The following is a 20,281-nucleotide window of genomic DNA, read 5'->3' as shown; positions in this document are numbered from 1 at the left end:
TTTAAAAAAAAGTCCTGGCAACATTACTTTTTAATAATAATTTAAAAAGTTAATTATTGAAATGTATTGTTAGTGGGTGAAAGAAACCTATTAATTTTGGAATTTTCTTCTAGAAAAACTATTTATTACTTTTTTGCCTTGTGACCTAGATGACAAAATAATATTTGATAGCCAACTAGCAATTAAATGGTTTGTTAAATACTTGTTATTTAATCTTAACAACTTTTTTAGCTCTTAAAGAAAGTTAAATATTAATACAATCTAGGAGATAAGGAAAGTTTTAATAAAGAATTTACCTGTGTGGACACGTCTGTGTCTTTGTTTGTACGCTGGTGTGTGTATGTGCACATGTGTGAATGAGAAAATAAACAGGAGATTTAAAAATAATTGCAATTTATATATGGTTTGTGCTCTTATGTGATAAGAACTTGAATACAAATAATTATTGAACTTCTGCAAAAATCAGTTGCAGAGGCAGAAAGTAGGAGGTTCTGTAGTGTGAATATATTGTGCTCCTGTGGATAGAGTGTGATTATTTACTTTATTGTTTAAACACTGCTGACTGTTATGCAGTATTTAAAACTATCAAATTAAGGATGCTTGACAGCACAATTGTGAGCTGCTTTTTGTTGTCAGTTCACCCCTGTTTGCGTTTTAGCAAGCTTTAGTTTGTCTAACCACAGACTTTTTTATGCCATTGTGTGCTTCTGTCAGAGTTAAAAAAAAATTTTTCATAAATTTGAAAACTTCCTAATGTGTGTGGTTAAAGGGAAGGGAAGTTTTGCAGTGTGAATATTGAGCACTCTGTAATTTTTACAGCCCGGTTGATGAAAAATTAAGGATTGAACTCTTGCACTGATGTTGTACTGTCTTTGTCTGGGGTGTATTGTCCGTATTGAATGTACAACAACGTAAGAGCTAGAACAACAGATAAAAATAACAAATCGGAATCTGCATGAAATCCACATCCATATAAATGAAAAAAAAAAACGACCTTACAGCAACAAAACACTAAATTAGGCTAACATTTATCACAGACATAAATTACTCATAATAGAACAAACACATAAACCAGTCATAGAGAGTATAAGTTACAGATCTGCTATATGTGAGCAAAAATGTTCTTAAATACCTTGTTCTCCCTTTTAACGGTGCAGGTCAACAAAGTCAAAAATAAATAAATACTGTAAATAAAACAACAAAGTGCGACTGCATGTATAAATGAACTTAAATGTCTTTATCGTTAATTAATGTATATTGTCCGTAATCCTTCTCTGTCCGCGTGCGGTCTCTCCCTCCGTGCGCGTGCGCTCTCTCCCGATATGTAAGATCTCCGTGCATTTCCTCCCGGTCGCATTTTCAAAATAAAGTCTCTATAGGTTAAATAACTTAAAGAGTGCAAAGCATGATCCAAATTATAATAAGCATAACTAATATCAAGAAATACGAAATTAAATCACCTCAGAATGTTAATCTCATTAATTACCTCACATAACAGAGTTATTTACAGTAATAATAGTCAATATTTAATCACGATTTTCTTATATTAACATTTTTGAAAGAAAATCAGTAAAATCTATGTAACACAGGTTTATTTAGTTTGTTTTGTTAAATGTGAGTTGTGTTTCTTACAGGTTTAGGAGATTAAACTAACCTCGGCAACTGACAGAGCTGTCCGTGGTCCTGAAACATGGTTTTGTTCTCTCTACTCTGCCTACTCATTTAGGTTAGGACACGTCAAATAGACATGTTAGTTGGATAGTGTCAATTATGAATTAAATTAACATTAATTAGTTGACGACGATAATAATAATAATAATAATAAAGAATAGTCCTTAGTACAAGAAGAAAAATAAGGAGAGTAAAAAGAAACAATGTTTGCACAATTTTTTACAGTTTTTAATTTTTCTCTTATTTTGAAGCTCTAAAAATTTTTAACTACTTTTGTGGGTAGAAAAATAGATGTTTAGCAATAATTAGGAGAAAACAGCATGAATTATATTTTAGGCAAGAAAAGCAAAGACATGCACAAAGCAAAGATAATGACTGCACTGATAAATCCTAAAACAATTGTATTTATTGAAGCACATTTTCAGCCGCAAAAATTAATGTGGATAAAAAAAACTATTCTGTATGAAATATGTTTAGAGAGTTTTTTGAGATTATACCTTTTTGCAGAAGCACTAGAGCAATAAGATAATAAATTATATTATCATAATTGGTTAAGTATGTGTTTTTAATGTTTACGTTCTCTTACAAAGGCCTAAAAAATAAATAAAGAATACATTTAATGTTGTTGAAGTCGGTACATATAATCCAAATTTAAAATAATAATAAATCAAAAAAATTGAAATGTGTATAAAACGTGAACTATATGTTTACATTCCATAAATATTCACTTATATGTAAAATCTACTTGTAGTAAACAGAATATACTCAGAGCGTCGCTGTTCACCTTCACATCCTTGTACTTCGGAGCATTTCCTCCCCTCTCTTAAATACTCCCATGCAGACATCAGTGATACCAAGAGCGAGCTGCACGCGACATGGATTAATCTAATGGTTCTCTTCCGGTAGACATTTTTCATCTGTTTTTACAGACTACACCACGTTAGACTGAGTTATTCGGAGTGAGGATTGGAATTCTGAAAATATGGGACGTAAGAAGCTTTCAGTTCTTCTGACTCCTCTCCTCGCAGCGCTCCTTTTCTTTCTTCTCCCCGCCGCCCGAGGAGATCTGAGCTATTCTGTTCCTGAGGAAACCAGGAGTCAGTATGTGATTGGAAATATCGCAAAAGACGTCGGAGTCGGAGCTCAAAGTTTATCAGCTCGTAAAGCGCGAATCAACACCGAAGACAGCAGCAAACGGTACATTGACATTAATCTGAATTCTGGAGATTTGATCGTAGTGGAGAGAATCGACAGAGAGACGCTTTGTGGCTCAAGGATCAACTGCATCTTAAATTATGAGCTCGTTTTAGCCAATCCGCTCGAGGTGCATCGCATTTCTCTGAATGTTCAGGATATTAACGACAACGCGCCAAAATTCGGTAATGAACGGATTTCGTTTGAAATCCACGAGTCCGCTGATAAAGGGCAGCGCTTCCGTTTGCATGAAGCTCATGATTATGATATCGGACAAAACGGAGTGAATGGCTATGCTCTGGAGAAGAACGACCATTTTGTTTTGTCTGTTCAAGAAAATAAAAACGGACGGAAATACGCAGAGCTCGTGTTGGAGAAAGAGCTGGATCGCGAACAACAGAAGGATATTGACTTGATTCTTACCGCAGTGGATGGCGGGATTCCTCAGAGATCAGGGACTGCTGTTATACACATCACTGTGCTAGATGCTAATGATAATGTTCCGGTGTTCAGTCAGTCTGTATATAAAGTGGCTTTAGCTGAAAACGCACCAATAGGAACAGAAGTCGTCACTGTGAGCGCAGAAGATGCAGATGAAGGAGCAAACGGTGCAGTCACTTATGAGTTTAGTCACATAGCTCATAATGCAGCACAATTGTTCAGTATTGATGAACTCACTGGACAAATTGTGGTAAGCGGAGTTATTGATTATGAAGAGGAAAAGTATTATGAGTTTGAAGTCCAGGCTAAAGATGGATCTGGTTTAACATCGACTGCAAGTGTTATTATAGATATTACTGATGTCAATGACAATGCACCTAAAATTATTCTGACATCTATAAACAACCCGATACTGGAGAACACTGTTGTAGGCACTGAAGTGGCCATTATTAATGTTCAGGATAAAGACTCGGGTGATAACAGACAGATTCACTGTTCAATTCAGGAAAATGTTCCTTTTAAATTAAAACCATCTATTAAAAACTATTTTTCTCTAATTAACACGAATCTTCTGGATCGAGAGACAGAAGCAGATTACAATATAACTATTACCGCTACTGATGGAGGCTCTCCACCTTTATCTTCATCCATGACAATTCATCTATCTGTATCAGACATTAATGACAATCCTCCTGTGTTTGAACAGCAATCCTACACTGCATATGTGATGGAAAATAACAAACCAGGAACCTCTATTAGTTCTGTTACTGCAAGAGACCCAGACTGGAGGCAGAATGGTACAGTACTGTATTCTCTGGTGCCCAGTGAGATAAACGCTGTTCCAGTCACCTCATTTGTATCCATTAACTCAGACACAGGAGTGATCCATGCTGTGAGGTCATTTGACTATGAAAAGTTCAGAAACTTTACAGTCCAGGTTGTAGCCAGAGACAATGGTTCTCCTCCACTCAGCAGCAGCGTGACTGTGAGTGTGTTCATATCAGATGAGAATGATAACTCTCCACAGATATTATACCCTGCTCCAGATGGAAAGTCTTTAATGACTGAGATGGTCCCTAAAGCTGCTCTCTCTGGCTCTCTTGTCTCCAAAGTCATTGCTGTGGATGCTGACTCTGGACAGAACGCTTGGCTCTCATATCAGATTGTCAAATCTAGTGATGCAGGACTTTTCACTATTGGTCTCCATAGTGGAGAGATCAGGGCTCAGAGGGACATCACTGAATCTGACAGCATGAAACAGACCCTTGTTATCTCAGTGAAAGATAACGGACAGCCCCCTCTCTCTGCTACCTGTTCTGTGTATTTGCTCATTTCTGATAATCTTGCTGAAGTTCCAGAACTGAAAGACATGACTTATGAGCATACCAATTCCAAACTGACTTTTTATTTAATCATTGCACTGGTTTCTGTGTCCACCTTCTTTCTGACTTTCATTATTCTGATCCTGGCTGTGAGGTTTTGCCACAGGAGAAAGCCCAGACTGTTGTTTGATGGAGCAGTGGCCATTCCCAGTGCATATCTCCCTCCCAACTATGCAGAGGTGGAGGGAGCTGGAACTCTCCGCAGTTCTTACAATTATGACACATATTTAACAACAGGATCTCGCACCAGTGACTTTAAGTTTATCACATCTTACAATGACAGCACTCTTACTGCTGATGGAACTTTTAAAAAGGGCCAAAATGACACTTTTGCAGAGAGCTTGATTACACTTAACAATACAACTGATGGTGATGAGGTAAGAAAACTGACATCTATCCTTATGTTAAACTTGTATTCAAATCTATTCATCGTTGCAGAGCTTAAAAAAATAATAATTAAATTTTTTTACAATTTAGTGCTAAAATGTATTTTATCAAACAATTTTTTTTTCATTTTTACAAACAAGTCTATTAATTTCTAATTTACACCAACTTACATTAATTTTAGTGCTTGTGATCAATCACTCAACTTCTTACTGCTGATAATGTGTAATCTGCCTGTGTAAACCTTATGACCTGAAAGGAAAATAATGAATGTCCTTTCGTGTTCAAATGTAGTATTTTTAATATTTATGCAATGGATGGCATCTGCTTTTGGTGAAGTTGGCATTAATGTATTTATTAAGGGTCTTTATTCTTTGACTGTTGTTGGGCAATGGCAGTGGGGACTCTGGGTTACTGATCAGACAGTTGAGGTCTTTGTGTATGTCCCTTAACCCTGTTCTCCATAGAGCCTAGCACGTTCATGCAGTGCTGGTCCCAAGGCTGGTTCAAAAATGGGAGGGTGGAGAAAGGAAGTGCATCTGGCATAAACCCTGTACCAGATCTTGCAGATCAAATAAGCCCACCCATTCTTGTTGTTGTTGTTGTTGTTGTTTTTGATCCTGCAAACATTTATTCTTGATTTTCTTTACCGTGTGACTAAACCAAAGTCTGTTATCAACACTTATTCCTTATTCCCATTTTGGTATTGGCATCACAGCCAGTGGATTTTGAAGTGATCTCTAAACTTACATAAGTCATATACGATTCAAGTCAGGATCTCTTTGTTGAACTTTTGATCATATTTTCAGGATACAGAGATATGGTTTGCAAAACCAACATGCAAACAGACAAAACATACACTGTCACCACTACTTTATAAAATATATTTTTTACAACATAATTTTGCAGCAGTGACTTCAAGTTCAAAACTTACAGTGGAAACACATTTGCTATTTGCACTTCTGAACTTAGCCAACGTAATCTCTTTGATTTAAATAGTATGGCCTTAATATGAATGATATAAGTACCACCTATATTATATGAGGCGTTTAAGCCTTGTTTTTTGTTAAACCTATTTGATGTTTCAAAGACCCCAATGTTGCATTGCATACCAAAAAAGTGATCAATTTAAATAATTATACATTGAAGATTGCATTAAACTACAATAATACTTTTTATTCCTTTTCCAACAACAAACTGAGCCTGCACTTTTAATTTATGTGACAAATACGTGCGCCATAAAAAGTTCTCATTTTCAAAAAAACACTGGTACATTCACGTCACAAGGAATGTATGCAAATCTATGACATTTATTTTCTTTTTTAATTAATAGTTTAAAATATCCTTAAAAAAGCAGAGACCAAATTCTGGGTCAATTTGTCCCCAGATAGTACAAATGTGTAACACTGAAAAAAAAGTACATTTAAACAGACTACTGAGCAGTCCATCTATGTGATTTAAACACAAACTCTACTCAAACACACACACACAAAAGACGAACTGCATATTATTTTACAAAACATCATGATTTCCAACCTAACTGCATGCTGACTCCTTCCCCTGTCAGGCACACAGGTGGGGTAACTTCTTTTTATGCAGACCTGGTTTCTGGTTCCTGTAATCTAGGAAGGCGCTTAATCCTCTCTGTCTGAAGCTTCAGAATGTTGGAAATGTTAGAAAAACTTCATAAAACAATACAAATACAAATATTGTATTGTTTTGGGCAAATATCCTACAATCGATATAAGTGTATTAAGGGCTAACTCTTACTTCACCTTTGGACATGTGTACCCCTTACAGGATTAGTAGCTAAATTGCAAGAGTGTCACATGCATATAGATCTTTCACTGTCTCTCCATGCATCAGCCAGGTAAATATAACATAAGAGCTAATTTGGTGTTTGTAAAATAAAACACAAATGACTTATAAGGATATGCCTATTAGAGTTTGGACGGTTGAACGGTTGTGTGTGAGTGTGTGTGTGTGTGTGAATAAGTGAGTGCAAGATAAATAGATAGAGATAGAGAGAAAGAAAGAGCCTTACCATCAACAGAATTAAAATATCCAAACCAACTTTTTCAAATTAGTCATATTTATGGCTGAGGTCTTTGAGTCTCTAGACAGAAGTTATGTGTAAATTTAGTAGTTTTGATGTCTGGAGCTATTAGTGTTGTTTTTAAAAACACTCAGGGGTCTCAGGGACCACAAATAGATCATAAAGGTTAAACATTTGATTGGCTCAATCTAGGTTACTTGTCTGTTTGTTTGGCTTTCATGTATACCCTTGCATCACTCATTTCTTTATGTTTTAATATTACTTTGTATTTACTTACATTTTAGTCTATATGCTTTAAAAATAGCAGTTATTGCAATATTTCAATATTATAAAATGTCACATAATTATTTTATTATTTAATTCCTGACACTCTCAAATTTTCAGTATCTTCTTGTTGTGGAATTATGTTAGTTTCCTCAGCAAAATCAAAGCAAGAAGATTAAAAATATTTATACATGTGTGTGGCATATAAAGCTAATTTTTTTCTGTTTGTTTTATTTTTGTCTTTTCATGCGATCTTCATTGGATCACTTGTTTTGTGCTTCACAAGGTAAGGACTAATCTTTATCCGTATGTTATGAAGGTTGTGTAAATGATTTGGCACTTTATAAAAGCCAAAGTGAAAATCATCAACTACAGAAAAATGTGATCTGTTTATTTCACAATGTGTGAATGTATAGTTGAGTTGTTTCCATTCATTATCTACACATAATGTCAGACAAACATCACAATTCACATAAAATATTTGTGCAAACTTTAGATTAGGTGTGTCTACCAGATGAACTGTTAGACACAACTCTACAGACATTTATAATAATTACTGATGTTGTTTACACTGTTAATGATGGATTGATGTAGTACACCCTTCATATAAATGTATGATGTAGGTTTTGACTTGTAAACAAATGTGACTATATTTAAAATCTTTTAGACTTTCAGTAATGGTAATCTGATTTAAAAGATGCATCTTTTGTCAGAAAATTATACAATGTATCTTTTTTCACACTGGACACACTGTGACACATGTACTAAGTTACAATATAGTAGCTGAATGATATGACAAAATGTGTCTCTTTTGTATCAGGCAGAATCTAAATATATACTCCAAGGAATTCAAATAAGAAACTGAATTGTCCATTTATTTCTTTAGTATTGCAATGTTACCAAATGAATTAAGTCTATGACTTACGTTTTTATCAAGCAAAGTAACACTTTTATTATGGAGCCCCCACTTGGGAAACTAATAATAATTATATTTTAATGACAACAATTTACAAGTATTTTAAATCATTAATAAAAAAAGACTTTAAAAAGCAGACAAATGCAGTTACTTTGTAGCATAATAAAGATAACAGATACAGGAAACAGGTAAAAAAATGTGGGATTTAGGTGTTTTGAGAAAAAAACTCAATATTTTCTGCAGCCATGGTAGTCATAAAATGTGAGCTATGAAAATCTGATAAAAAAAAAAATTTAAACAAATAAAAATTTGGGTATAAAGCACCCCAGTCAATAAAAGAGCAGCCAAATTAGTTCCACTTTTGGCAACCTGCTACATTTGTGAACAAAATTATGTCAGTGATCACAGGGTTAGACTGATTTTAAATTTATGCATATAAATTTAGATAACTAGATTTGGTATTACCACTTGAGTAAAATACATGCTTATCATATGCCGATGTGTCTTGTTTCTTCCAATGTTCTTGTTTCTTCCAATGTTATGTTTCTATATCTATTAATCTGTTTAATTTGTTCTGTTTGGCTGTAAATGGGGTAAAGAGTAAGGTTTTAACACACCATTTCTTTGATAAAATTGCAACCTAAAAAAAAACATGCATTGTTTTCACAAAAATGTTATTCTTATGTACAAATTACAGACTTAACTGGCAATTCATTTTATTAGTATTGAAATGTTACCAAATGAATTAAGTCATTAACTAATTGAAATCCATAAAAGTAACCCTCGTAGTATGAAACCCCATTCTTGGGAAACTAACTTGAAATTATCTTTTAATGACAACTATTTTCAAGCATTTCAATAACTGATAAATATATATATTTTTAAAGCAGACAAATGCAATACCATTCGATTGCTTTGTAGCATTACAAGGATTTCCATTCGTTTGGATAACATACAGGAAATGGTTAAAAATATGTTGTGGGATTTAGGTGTTTTGAGTGAAAACTCAGTATCTTCTGCAACCATTGTAGTATATGCAGTATTATTTATATATAAAGCATGCATTATTTTCACAAAGATGCTGTTCTTCTTGCGTCCGCGTTCGTGTTTCCAATTTGGACTCTAAGTGCCGCTGTTGGTTAAGCAATGCTAAATGTAGGAGCTGCGGGAGGAATAGGGCATTAAGAAGCTCTGATGTTGGGCAGTATTACAGTTGCCTATGAAGCAAAATGAAAAGACAGGGGTCGAAGATTTATTTTTAAAGCACAATAGACTCGTTTAGGAAAACTAGTTTTGGTTCAAGATGCCGTTGATGTTGTTGCGACGTTGTTTTATCGATCGTCGACTGATAACGTCGGAACTAAAATGGCTGATCGTGATTATTCTGCTTTGTGTTTGCGAAATGGACTTTGTGTCTTGTCAAGCGCGATATTCCATCCCGGAAGAGACTCCAGAGGGATCATCCGTAGGAAACGTTGCCAAGGATTTGGGGATAGAGATAAACAGACTAATTTCTGGAAAAGCTCGGGTTGTAACAAAGGGCGGTCGGCAATATGTCGAACTGAGCAGAGACAAAGGCACCCTCGTAGTGAAGGAGAGGATAGACCGAGAGGAGCTCTGCAAGCAAACAACGCCCTGCAGCTTCAGCTTTGATTTGATCATGGAAAACCCCATAGAACTGCATCGTGTCACTGTGGAGGTTCAAGATGTAAATGATAATGCACCAATCTTTCCGAAAGGTACCGTCAATTTACAAATTATCGAAAACACAGAAACAGGGGCGCGATTTCCGTTGGACAGAGCTGTAGACTTGGATGTGGGAATTAATGGAATTGAAAGCTATTCTCTCAGTCAGAACGATCATTTCACGTTGAAAATAAATACTCAGGCTGACGGCAACAAACATGTAGAAATGGTTTTGCAGCGAGATCTGGACCGAGAAGACCGTGATCAGCTCAAATTAGTTCTGACTGCATATGACGGAGGATCGCCGAAAAAATCAGGCACAATGCAAATTCATATTTCTGTATTAGATGTGAATGATAATAAACCTGTATGTAGAGAAATAGCTTATAAAGCAGAAGTGAGGGAAAATCTCGCAGCTGGTGCAGTCGTGACTGTAGTAAGCGCCACAGATGCTGATCAGGGTCTAAATGGACACGTTTCATATTCTTTCGCGCAGGCAAGTAAAGAAGCCAGAAATGTTTTTAAGATAAACTCAGAAACAGGAGCTATTACAACCTCAGATACCCTGGATTATGAGACGGAAAAAATGTATCACCTAAATGTTAAGGCAATGGATAATGGGACGCTTTCAGATACCTGTAACGTGATAATAGAAATAATTGATGAAAACGATAACTCTCCCTCCATACAGCTCATGTCCTTTTCAAACATCATTGCAGAAAATTCTCCAATCGGAACAACCGTGGCTGTAATTAATGTAGAAGACGCAGATTCCGGTCAAAATGGGCTCGTGCAGTGTAAAATAAATGAAAACATACCGTTTAAAATAGAATCGTCGCTTTCTGATTATTATGCAATTATTACAGATGAACTTCTTGACCGAGAAAATATCGCTGAATATAATATAACCATTCTGGTATCCGATCAAGGAAGTCCTGCACGACACAGTAACAAAACGATAAGCGTTAAGATTTCCGACGTGAATGATAATCCACCCGTATTCAGCTCTGAAGAGTTTAAAGCATTTGTCGCTGAAAACAACTCTCCAGGTGTAGCTGTGCTGACTGTAAAAGCGAGCGATGCTGATTGGGGTCCAAATGCACGACTGTCTTATTTTTTGGAAGATAGAAACATACAGGGCAACCCAGTGAGTTCGTTAGTGTCAGTGAATTCAGAGAGTGGCGTTGTACATGCAATCAAGGCCTTTGATTATGAGCAAATGAAAACCTTCAGCTTTAATGTGACAGCCCGAGACGGAGGGTCGCCTCCATTAAGTTCTGAAGTCACCGTGACGATAATCGTTCAGGATCAGAATGACAACGCTCCTCAGGTTCTCTACCCATTACAGACCGGTGGCTCTGTGGTGGCTGAGATTGTGCCTCGTTCAGCAGATGTCGGATATCTGGTCACTAAAGTGGTGGCTGTTGATGTGGACTCTGGACAGAACGCCTGGCTCTCATACAAACTCCAGAAAGCCACAGACAGGGCGCTGTTTGAAGTGGGAGCGCAGAATGGAGAGATACGAACTGTGCGCCAGGTCACTGACAAAGATGCTGTGAAACAAAAGCTGACTGTAGTTGTGGAGGATAACGGACAGCCATCTCGCTCAGCTGTAGTTAACATCAATGTAGCTGTAGCAGACACTTTCCCTGAAGTGCTCTCAGAATTCACAGACTTTACACACAGCAAACAGTATAATGATGACCTCACCTTTTATTTAGTTTTAGCATTAGCTGCTGTTTCTTTTCTTTTCATCACAACTGTAGTAGTTATAATATCAGTAAAGATCTACAGGTGGAGACAATCGCGCATCTTCTATCAGTCCAATCTCCCAGTTATTCCGTACTATCCACCCGGTTACACAGACACAGGAGTTACTGGAACTCTGCCGCACATGTACAATTATGATGCTTGTATGACCACTGACTCGAGGAAGAGTAACTGTAAATATTCTACACTTGGAGGACAAAGTGTTTTAGTGATGGATCCGAGTTTTACAGAAACTCTGCAGCGCGCAATGGTAGAAAAACAAATCCAGCAAGAACCAGAGTCACCGGAAGTGGTAAGAAAATAAATTATATTTCTATAGCGTTTGTTTTTGCATAAAACAGAATAACTTCATTACTTTTAAAAGACAGTATTTGTTTATTGAAACGCTCTATCACGGTTCAGGGTTTAATATTATAACTTTATTATATATGATATTGTTTAAACATACACTTTTGAAATAATTGGTAGTTGAATCGCAATATTTAATTAATATTTATATTTAATCGCTTAATTTGGATGTAATTATTTATTCACTATTTTCGCAGTTACGTGTTTGGGGATTTTTATATAGGTGACTGTGTTTAAATATTTGAGAAATATTGTTGTGCATAGAGAGTATAAGTTAAGTATCAGAAAATTCCTTTGATGTGAGGAAATGCAGTGTGTTCATGAACTGCTTTCGAGAATAAACATTATGAAGTTAAAAGAAAAAAACAAACATTTTACCCGCAATTTAAGGTGAAATATTAGTTCCTGGTGCTGTTTATCTCCGTGGTGCTGAATTACTTCCAGGTTTGCTCACTTCCACTTGGTTGTCTCCTGGAATCTTCGATACATCACTAAGTTGTTGTGGGTTTTTAATAATAATGATTTATCAAGGTGCTTTCTTTAATTATGCTTAAAATACATTTATAACACGTCCAGGACTTTTGTTTAATTGAGTCTACACGTACTGTATGCTCATCATATGCACAAAGGTGTTGACAGGTTCTTAGCTGGTTCTTTTAAAATCCGATGAAATGCCTGATACAACTGCATTATCATCATTCTGACTCTAAGGGCCGCTATTTGATCAGATATCTGTAAAATGGAGCACCAAGGCACCCAAAATCCCTCCTACTGACATTGTTATTAAAGAAGGAATAACGATTTCGTGTTGTTGCTCCGACAATGGCAGGCTGCATCAGATTCTGATTTTTTGTAATATTGTGGTTTACGTTCCATAATATTTTTTTTCTAAATGATTATAGAATAAGGTCACTATCAATATGGTTTATGAGGGCTGGAATGCTGCTTTTCGGCATCGTCGCATGACTCCACCGCGGCAAATATGGCAGACTGTGTTTTTTATTTTATGTGTTTACCGAATGGACTTCGTTTTTTGTCAAGCTCGATATTCAATTCCCGAGGAGACTCCAGAGGGATCATTTGTAGGAAACATCGACAAAGATTTGGGAATAGAAATAAGCAGACTTATTTCTGGAAAAGCTCGGGTTGTAACAAAGGGCGGTCGGCAATATGTCGAACTGAGCAGAGACAAAGGCACCCTCGTAGTGAAGGAGAGGATAGACCGAGAGGAGCTCTGCAAGCAAACAACGCCCTGCAGCTTCAGCTTTGATTTGATAATGGAAAACCCCATAGAACTGCATCGTGTCACTGTGGAGGTTCAAGATGTAAATGATAATGCACCAAAATTTCCCAAAGGTACCGTCAATTTACAAATTAGCGAGAACACAGAAACAGAGGCGCGATTTCCGTTGGACAGAGCTGTAGACTTAGACGTGGGAATTAATGGAATTGAAAGCTATTCTCTCAGTCAGAACGATCATTTCACGTTGAAAATAAATACCCAGGCTGACGGCAACAAACATGTAGAAATGGTTTTGCAGCGAGATCTGGACCGAGAAGACCGTGATCAGCTCAAATTAGTTCTGACTGCATATGACGGAGGATCGCCGAAAAAATCAGGCACAATGCAAATTCATATTTCTGTATTAGATGCGAATGATAATAAACCTGTATGTAAAGAAATAGCTTATAAAGCAGAAGTGAGGGAAAATCTCGCAGCTGGTGCAGTCGTGACTGTAGTAAGCGCCACAGATGCTGATCAGGGTCTAAATGGACACGTTTCATATTCTTTCGCGCAGGCAAGTAAAGAAGCCAGAAATGTTTTTAAGATAAACTCAGAAACAGGAGCTATTACAACCTCAGATACCCTGGATTATGAGACGGAAAAAATGTATCACCTAAATATTAAGGCAACGGACAAAGGTGGGTTGGCAGATACCTGTAACGTGATAATAGAAATAATTGATGAAAACGATAACTCTCCCTCCATACAGCTCATGTCCTTTTCAAACATCATTGCAGAAAATTCTCCAATCGGAACAACCGTGGCTGTAATTAATGTAGAAGACGCAGATTCCGGTCAAAATGGGCTCGTGCAGTGTAAAATAAATGAAAACATACCGTTTAAAATAGAATCGTCACTTTCTGATTATTATGCAATAATTACTGAAGAAACTCTTGATCGAGAAAATATCGCTGAATATAATATAACCATTCTGGTATCCGATCAAGGAAGTCCTGCACGACACACTAACAAAACGATAAGCGTTAAGATTTCCGACGTGAATGATAATCCACCCGTATTCAGTTCTGAAGAGTTTAAAGCATTGGTCGCTGAAAACAACTCTCCAGGTGTAGCTGTGCTGCCTGTAAAAGCGAGCGATGCTGACTGGGGCCCAAACGCGCGACTTTCTTATTTTTTGGAGGATAGAAACATACAGGGCAACCCAGTGAGTTCGTTAGTGTCAGTGAATTCAGAGAGTGGCGTTGTACATGCAATCAAGGCCTTTGATTATGAGCAAATGAAAACCTTCAGTTTTAATGTGACAGCCCGAGACGGAGGTTCGCCTCCATTAAGTTCTGAAGTCACCGTGACGATAATCGTTCAGGATCAGAATGACAACGCTCCTCAGGTTCTCTACCCAGTACAGACCGGTGGCTCTGTGGTGGCTGAGATTGTTCCTCGTTCAGCAGATGTCGGATATCTGGTCACTAAAGTGGTGGCTGTTGATGTGGACTCTGGACAGAACGCCTGGCTCTCATACAAACTCCAGAAAGCCACAGACAGGGCGCTGTTTGAAGTGGGAGCGCAGAATGGAGAGATACGAACTGTGCGCCAGGTCACTGACAAAGACGCTGTAAAACAAAAACTGACTGTAGTTGTGGAGGATAACGGACAGCCATCTCGCTCAGCTGTAGTTAACATCAATGTAGCTGTAGCAGACACTTTCCCTGAAGTGCTCTCAGAATTCACAGACTTTACACATGGAAAACAATATAATGATGACCTCACCTTTTATTTAGTTTTAGCATTAGCTGCTGTTTCTTTCCTTTTTATCACAACTGTAGGAGTTATAATATCAGTAAAGATCTACAGGTGGAGACAATCGCGCATCTTCTATCAGTCCAATCTCCCAGTTATTCCGTACTATCCACCCGGTTACACAGACACAGGAGTTACTGGAACTCTGCCGCACATGTACAATTATGATGCTTGTATGACCACTGACTCGAGGAAGAGTAACTGTAAATATTCTACACTTGGAGGACAAAGTGTTTTAGTGATGGACCCGAGTTTTGCAGAAACTCTGCAGCGCGCAATGAGAGAAAAAGGATTCCAGCAAGAGCCAGAGTCACAGGAAGTGGTAAGGAAATAGCATTTAAAATTATAGCATGTCGCGTTATTCTTGTGCATTACAAAGAAAAATAATAAAACATTACTTACTGTTTTCAAAGAGTTATTTCGTCCTGACTTTTTCAAACCCTCTTGTACAGTTCAGTTTATAAATAAGTTTTAATGCGATGATGTTTAAACATATGCTTAAAAACGTTATTAAAACTTTAAATTTCAAGTATAGCAAATATTCATAATTAATTAAAAATAGTTTTAAATTAATAACCTACCAATCTTTTACTATTATTCATCTTGTTTTACATGGATAAATGCTTTTTGCGAAATATTATGGTGCGTGGAACTTATGGGTTTGAGATAAGAACATTCCGTTTGACGTAAAGAAACGTAGTTTCCTTATAAATTGCATGCAATAATTAATAAAAAAGGACATAAAAGAATAAACCAACTTTTTTGCGTACTGATTCAGGCGTAATATTTTATCTGATTCTTGTGATCTCCGAATTATATTTGGTTTTTATTTGCTTCCAGTTTTCTATCCTGTGTAATCTTCCAAAACTGTTCAAACATATATTAGAATTGGCAGTGTGACGTGGCAGTCTTGCATAAATACAGTTATAGCATGTCTAGAAAATGTTTGGTTTAGTCTGGTCACATCTCGTACATGTTATTCGCATGGTTCAATACCTTGTTCGATTAAAAGTGATAAAAAGACTGTTGTGTGGTATATTTCTCACTTTCGTTAATCACCTATTTTACTCTAAAGGACCATATTATGTCACAAGGTCGTCGCTGTAAATCTCTATGGTGCTTACTTTTCTCTAGCCTTATGGTGACCTTTGTAATCTTTTAATTTGCGTATCCAGTGAGTTGTAATTCCTTTAAAAATGCTAACTCGTGGGTGCGAGAACTTTTAATTAGGTATAATTAATCATAACATGCTAAAATGTTTGGCTCAGTCTGGATATATCCCAAACATTTGTTTTGTTGGTGCTGGCATAGATTCATATCTTGTTCTTATGAGATTAATTTATATTCTCATTGCAGATTTTATATCATTTCTTTTTAAATCACTCAAATCTTTCTGACAGATAATCCAATGAAACTCTTTATGCCTCAGTAGTATGCCTATTCTGGTGATGTAGACTAAAGGAAATACAGTATAAGTGGTGTAGACAAGTGCATTTCCTGCAGTCATACTCAAAGTGCCGCTGTTTGACAAGATTCGTTTACAGTGCAGCTGAAAACCACCCAAATCTCCCATACTAAGGTTTTATCCCTGAGAGAGCAACGATTTCTTTTTGCTGCTCCAATAAGAGCAGGCTGAATCAGATTTTGCTTCTCGGTATTATTTTGATCTACCTTTCAGTTTTTTTATCTTTTAACAGTGATTAGAGGATAACGTCACTGTAACTATGGTTTCTGTGCGCTCGTGTGTGGCTTCTCGGCATTGTCGGATTACTACAACGCAGCTAACATGGCAGACTGTGTTTTTTATTCTATGTGTTTACGGGATGGACTTTGTTTTTTGTCAAGCGCGATATTCAATTCCCGAGGAGACTCCAGAGGGATCATTTGTAGGAAACATCGCCAACGATTTGGGAATAGAGATGAGTAGACTTATTTCTGGAAAAGCTCGGGTTGTAACGAAGGGCGGTCGCCAATATGTCGAACTGAGCAGAGACAAAGGCACCCTCGTAGTGAAGGAGAGGATAGACCGAGAGGAGCTCTGCAAGCAAACAACGCCCTGCAGCTTCAGCTTTGATTTGATAATGGAAAACCCCATAGAACTGCATCGTGTCACTGTGGAGGTTCAAGATATAAATGACAATGCACCAAAATTTCCTAAAGGTACCGTCAATTTACAAATTAGCGAGAACACAGCTTCTGGGAAACGCTTCCCATTAGACAGCGCTGTAGATTTGGACGTCGGTGTGAATTCCATTGAAAGCTATTCTCTCAGTGACACTGATCATTTCAAGTTGAACATAAATAATGACGGTAATGGGGAAAAACAAGTAGAAATGCTTTTACAAAGAGAACTTGACCGAGAAACACGTAATAATATCAAATTGGTTCTGACTGCATATGACGGAGGATCACCTAGAAAAACAGGCACAATGCAAATTCAGATTTCTGTCTTAGATGTTAATGATAATGCCCCGGTGTGTAAACAATCCGTTTATAAAATAGACGTCAGCGAAAATTCTCCCATTGGTACAGTTTTAACTAGAGTAAGCGCCACTGATGCTGACGAGGGAATAAACGGTCTAGTGTCATATGCGGTTGCTCAGGCGAGTGAAGAGGCCAGAAGGCGTTTTAAAATTAGCCCAGAAAATGGAGATCTTGTGAGTTTAGAAATTTTAGATTATGAGACTGAAAAGAGATACCAATTAAATATTAATGCAATGGATACATTTGGCCTAGCAGATACCTGCAAAATAATAATAGAAGTTATTGATGAAAACGATAACTCTCCCTCCATACAGCTCATGTCCTTTTCGAACATCATTGCAGAAAATTCTCCAATCGGAACAACCGTGGCTGTAATTAATGTAGAAGACGCAGATTCCGGTCAAAATGGGCTCGTGCAGTGTAAAATAAATGAAAACATACCGTTTAAAATAGAATCGTCGCTTTCTGATTATTATGCATTAATTACTGAAGAAACTCTTGACCGAGAAAATATCGCTGAATATAATATAACCATTCTGGTATCCGATCAAGGAAGTCCTGCACGTCACAGTAACAAAACGATAAGCGTTAAGATTTCCGACGTGAATGATAATCCACCCGTATTCAGCTCTGAAGAGTTTAAAGCATTGGTCGCTGAAAACAACTCTCCAGGTGTAGCTGTGCTGACTGTAAAAGCGAGCGATGCTGATTGGGGTCCAAATGCACGACTGTCTTATTTTTTGGAAGATAGAAACATACAGGGCAACCCAGTGAGTTCGTTAGTGTCAGTGAATTCAGAGAGTGGCGTTGTACATGCAATCAAGGCCTTTGATTATGAGCAAATGAAAACCTTCAGCTTTAATGTGACAGCCCGAGACGGAGGGTCGCCTCCATTAAGTTCTGAAGTCACCGTGACGATAATCGTTCAGGATCAGAATGACAACGCTCCTCAGGTTCTCTACCCATTACAGACCGGTGGCTCTGTGGTGGCTGAGATTGTGCCTCGTTCAGCAGATGTCGGATATCTGGTCACTAAAGTGGTGGCTGTTGATGTGGACTCTGGACAGAACGCCTGGCTCTCATACAAACTCCAGAAAGCCACAGACAGGGCGCTGTTTGAAGTGGGAGCGCAGAATGGAGAGATACGAACTGTGCGCCAGGTCACTGACAAAGATGCTGTGAAACAAAAGCTGACTGTAGTTGTGGAGGATAACGGACAGCCATCTCGCTCAGCTGTAGTTAACATCAATGTAGCTGTAGCAGACACTTTCCCTGAAGTGCTCTCAGAATTCACAGACTTTACGCACGGCAAACAGTATAATGATGACCTCACCTTTTATTTAGTTTTAGCATTAGCTGCCGTTTCGTTTCTTTTCATCACAACTGTAGTAGTTATAATATCAGTAAAGATCTACAGGTGGAGACAATCGCGCATCTTCTATCAGTCCAATCTCCCAGTTATTCCGTACTATCCACCCGGTTACACAGACACAGGAGTTACTCTGCCGCACATGTATAATTATGATGCTTGTATGACCACTGACTCGAGGAAGAGTAACTGTAAATATTCTACACTTGGAGGACAAAGTGTTTTAGTGATGGACCCGAGTTTTACAGAAACTCTGCAGCGCGCAATGGTAGAAAAACAAATCCAGCAAGAACCAGAGTCACCGGAAGTGGTAAGAAAATAAATTATATTTCTATAGCGTTTCTTCTTGCATAACAAAATAAATAAATAACTTGATTACTTTTAAAACACGTTATTTGTTTATTGAGACGCTGTATAACGGTTCAGGGTTTAATATTATAACTTAACTTTAATATTATAACTCCATGATATTGTTTAAACATACACTTTTAAAATAATTGGTAGTTGAGTCGCAATATTTTATTAATATTTATATTTAATTTGAATGTAATCATTTATTCACTATTTTTGCAGTTATATCTTTTATTGGGATTTTTATATAGGTCACTGTGTTTAAATATTTGAGAAATATTGTTGTGCAAAGAGAGCAGGGCCGTTTCTAGACCAGACCATATGGGGGGGCATCATGTGTACACATCATGTGCGAGCACTGTTTTTTCCCTGTGCTTATTGTAACAGTATTGTCTATGCTGAATTATGTTGTCAGCTGCGTCCAAAGCCTGAAGAAATGGATTGCACTTTGTCAGGGCTCTACCTTCAGACCTGCCCAACTTGGGTGTCCCACTTGAAGACTAAGCTCCTGCTGGTATAGCTCTTAAAGTAAAAGGTTGTCTTATGAATAATAAAAAAAAAATAAGTTAAAACTGATGGGCTATAGAACAGATCATATTACGTTTTTTTATATATATTTGATTTTTTTATATATAGTAAATGAACAGCTCTCTTCTCTCCAATCCACTCTACAACAACAATCTCCTATTTCGCTTTGGAAAAACTTTCACAACTTGTAATATATATTCATTTTGTGAGGATAATAACGTGTGCTTTCTCAACATTTCAAAATTTTAATTTGAGGGGGCAAGACATTTATTTGAGGGGGCGCTGCCCCCTCTTGCACCCCCCCCCCCCCCCCCCCCCCCCCCACACACACACTCCTAGAGCCGGCCTTGATAGAGCGCATGAGTTAAGTCTCAGAAAATTCCTTTGATGTGGG

General features: G+C 37.3%; 2 protein-coding genes across 25 annotated transcripts in view; both read left to right on the top strand.

Annotated features, from left to right (window-relative positions):
- The window catches only part of LOC128545731 (protocadherin gamma-C5-like), a 241,929-nt gene that overhangs the window by 95,725 nt on the left and 125,923 nt on the right, over positions 1–20,281 (top strand). For 2 of the 24 annotated variants that reach the window (XM_053516319.1, XM_053516292.1), the window contains exon 1: positions 2,531–5,065. The exons of 20 other annotated variants lie outside the window; for them this stretch is intronic. In XM_053516319.1, the coding sequence (XP_053372294.1) occupies positions 2,654–5,065 (2,412 nt within the window). In that variant the 5' untranslated portion in view covers positions 2,531–2,653. Of the gene's footprint in view, positions 1–2,530; positions 5,066–13,068; positions 15,478–16,840; positions 19,319–20,281 lie in introns of those variants that run through there. 2 more of the 24 variants (XM_053516302.1, XM_053516287.1) reach the window with 2 other exon arrangements.
- LOC128545735 (protocadherin gamma-A12) lies at positions 9,571–12,068 on the top strand. The gene has a single exon (XM_053516334.1). It carries the CDS (start codon positions 9,612–9,614, stop codon positions 12,066–12,068), a length of 2,457 nt encoding a protein of 818 aa, XP_053372309.1. The 5' UTR covers positions 9,571–9,611.

The sequence above is a fragment of the Clarias gariepinus genome, chromosome 17 (assembly GCF_024256425.1).
Source record: "Clarias gariepinus isolate MV-2021 ecotype Netherlands chromosome 17, CGAR_prim_01v2, whole genome shotgun sequence".
Classification (NCBI taxonomy): domain Eukaryota; kingdom Metazoa; phylum Chordata; class Actinopteri; order Siluriformes; family Clariidae; genus Clarias; species Clarias gariepinus.
The sequence above is the reverse complement of the archived record's forward strand: the minus strand, read 5'-3'. Positions and strand labels throughout refer to the sequence as shown.

Excerpts from the sequence above, each read along its gene's own strand:
- LOC128545735 (XM_053516334.1), top strand. The coding sequence starts at position 9,612 with ATGCCGTTGATGTTGTTGCGACGTTGTTTTATCGATCGTCGACTGATA.